The sequence below is a fragment of the Gavialis gangeticus genome, unplaced genomic scaffold (genome assembly GCF_001723915.1).
Source record: "Gavialis gangeticus isolate Ggan-Ray unplaced genomic scaffold, GavGan_comp1, whole genome shotgun sequence".
NCBI lineage: Eukaryota > Metazoa > Chordata > Crocodylia > Gavialidae > Gavialis > Gavialis gangeticus.
This window is the reverse complement of record NW_017729032.1, coordinates 12,519,553-12,522,286: the sequence shown is the minus strand read 5'-3', so window position 1 is coordinate 12,522,286 and position 2,734 is coordinate 12,519,553. Positions and strand designations below refer to the sequence as shown.

The 2,734-nt window shown below is 46.3% G+C and overlaps 1 protein-coding gene across 3 annotated transcripts in view; it reads right to left on the bottom strand.

The window, feature by feature from the left end:
• Positions 1–2,734, bottom strand: part of CCDC83 (coiled-coil domain containing 83) — a 73,109-nt gene that overhangs the window by 2,631 nt on the left and 67,744 nt on the right. For all 3 annotated transcript variants that reach the window (XM_019525488.1, XM_019525489.1, XM_019525490.1), the window contains exon 10: positions 2,060–2,241. In XM_019525488.1, the coding sequence (XP_019381033.1) occupies positions 2,060–2,241 (182 nt within the window). The remainder of the gene's footprint in view (positions 1–2,059; positions 2,242–2,734) is intronic.

Sequence of the window (2,734 nt, the reverse complement as noted above, 5' to 3'; positions counted from 1 at the left end):
ACTAGCCTCCAGAGGATAAAATCAGCAATTTATGCAACAGGAGTAACAAGTAAGAAAAATCTATTTTGTCACTTGAGTGACTCAATGAAGCTCTGACAGAAACAGGTCCGTCAAGCAGGCATCTTTCCTATGCTTTTCAGAGTAGAACCACTCCTGACAGTCTTGGCAGATCAGTCTTTTTGGAATTGTTTCTGGCTAAACTTCCCTTATGCTGTTGGGAAGTGTTGCTCTTACAGCCCTGACCCAGCAACCTTCTTACATTTTGAATATTTTCCAGTAGAACAGCCTGAGAAGAACAAAATTGCTAAGGAATATCTTTCATGTGGAGACCAGATATCGGGGACTGCACCAGCTATATCTGAGCTCCGTCTCCTATTACTTTGTTACGCTTGTCCATTACGGTGTTTCTACATGGCACAAGACGGAGATGCTTTGAGCTAGCTCAGGGCTATCCAAACTTTTCTTTGGTGTGTGTACAGTGAGTGAAGCCTGGCTCCTCCCCTTGCCCTCTCTTCCCAGCGAGACATGCTGTATGGGTAGCTCCATCACCTGCTGCCATGTGCACAACCCAGCACCTCCCTTGCTATGTGCACAGCATGCAAAGCCTAGCTCCTTTCTTTGCCATGTGCACATCATGCACAGCAGAGGCACTCTGGAGCCCTTGCCATGTGCACAGTACAGGCAGCCCAGTCCCCTCCTATTGCACTGCCCTGCTCCCAGGAGCAGAGGCCAGAAGCTGGAGAAAGAAGCCCAGAAAACCCTGTCCTCACTGTAGTGGGAATAAGGGGGAAGGAGGGGAAGTGTGGTTGGGTAGCAGCTTGCAAGCCATATATGACCTGTGGACTGCCAGCAGAAGAGCCCTGAGCTAGCTCAAGCCAAGTTAGATTCTGAGCCAGAGGCAGAAGAGCTGCATTAGCACAGGACTGTGGCAGTCCCTTCTGACTCTATAACCTAGTCAGACAATGCTGATACTGTTGTACTGCCTCAGCTCTAGACCAAGTGACCTGGGTAGAGTATCTCTCTGCACTAACATACAGAGAATCTCTTGCTGAGCAGAAGCAGTTCTTGGAACCTTGCAGGGCAATTTCCCACTTGGAAAAGAAATCCATGATACAGCCAGGAATGTTCTGAGGTCACTTGTTTCCACTATGTGCTCAACCCCCATTTCTTCATACTGGGGACAGGATTAACAGACAGTGCACATCCCTGCAGACTATTTTTAGCCCTGCTTGTGCCTGCTTTTCCTTCAGGCCTGGAGAAGAAGGCACTGCATTTGAAAACTTGTCTAAGTTCACCCCAACCATGTAGTTGGGCCAATAAAAGATAATATTGCCACCAGGCAATTTTTGTGCAGCTTCTACAGCAGCAGTTGTCAGCTAAGGTGCTGTGCAATATTAGTACTGTCAGGTGTGCCGACACATACACATGATTCACAAGCTAAGCACAGAAGAGATTTCAAATAGGAATGCATAACAGCATCAACCTTCTGACCTGTTACGCTGCATCTTTGCAGCAGCAGAATTGCCCTATTATTTTTCTGCATTCAAGAAATGAGTGAAAGCTAAGCAGTCATTTTCTGAGGGGTACCATGAGTCAAGATAGAGTCAGCCCTCTAAGATTTCTCTTCTCTGCACTTCATAAAAACCAACTAGTCCAACTGCTGAAATACATCTGAATCTGCTTTCCTCCTTCAGCCCTTCACAAGGAAAACTGTAGCAAAAGCTTCTTCTCAGGCACCATGTTCTGGAAACGGCAGCCTGATCATTTGCTTTCCTTTCAGCAGCTGTTGTATACTGCACATGATAGTCAAAAAGGACTGGGGCTCAGATAAAGGAGAGCCTGCACTATTCACTTCATGACTGCTTCTTATTGGCACCTGTGATTGTGGGGATAGTCATCCTCGGTGCTTATACAGTGTGACCACTAAGGTGCAAGCCATTAGCACTTTTTACTGAACTGCTGAAAGTTGAACCAGTCCTGGTGGCGGTTTGCTTCCCTGATTACAATATGTTAATGTCATGCTGAATAAAAGAAGCCCCACTGATTTTGAAACCTATACCTGGAAATCCTTTTCATCTTCATACAACAAGCTATCGAGAGTCGGAGGCATTGGTATTCCACACAGATACTCGTAACTGTCCTCCATCTCAGACTGCGTATCTGACATTGCTGCCTTCTCCGTGCTCCATGCTCCAGGGAGTTCCATGCTCTTAGGACATTCATTTCTATCATCTGTCTTTCCTTTACAGAAAAGTACAATGATATGAAAAAGTCAAAATTAGGACTTATAGATGGATATGATCTTTATCATTTGGGTGGCTAGAGACCCCAAAATATGTATCATGAATAAAAAAGAACTAGTTCTATCCCATAGTGCAAAGGTGGCCAAGCCTGCAGCCTGAGTGCCACAAGTAGCACATGGCAGACTGGGGAGAGGACAAGCAGCACAGTGGCAGTTAGGGCAGGAGCAAAAGCTAAGCAGCAGATTGGATAAGAGAGAGGGATCATAGTGGCATGTGGAAAAGGTGTGGGGTTAATTTGGGGCACACTTTCCAACAAGGTTGGCCTCCACTGTTCTAGCCAATGAGTGCCTTTGCACGAGCACAGAGGCTGCTTAAATGCTCTGTAATTATAGTGAGTTGGAGCAGACTTGATTAATCAGTAATTACTGCACTCCAGCAGCCTCCTGCATCTCGTGTATCAGCATCCCCGAGCTTCAAAATGGTGGCAGGGG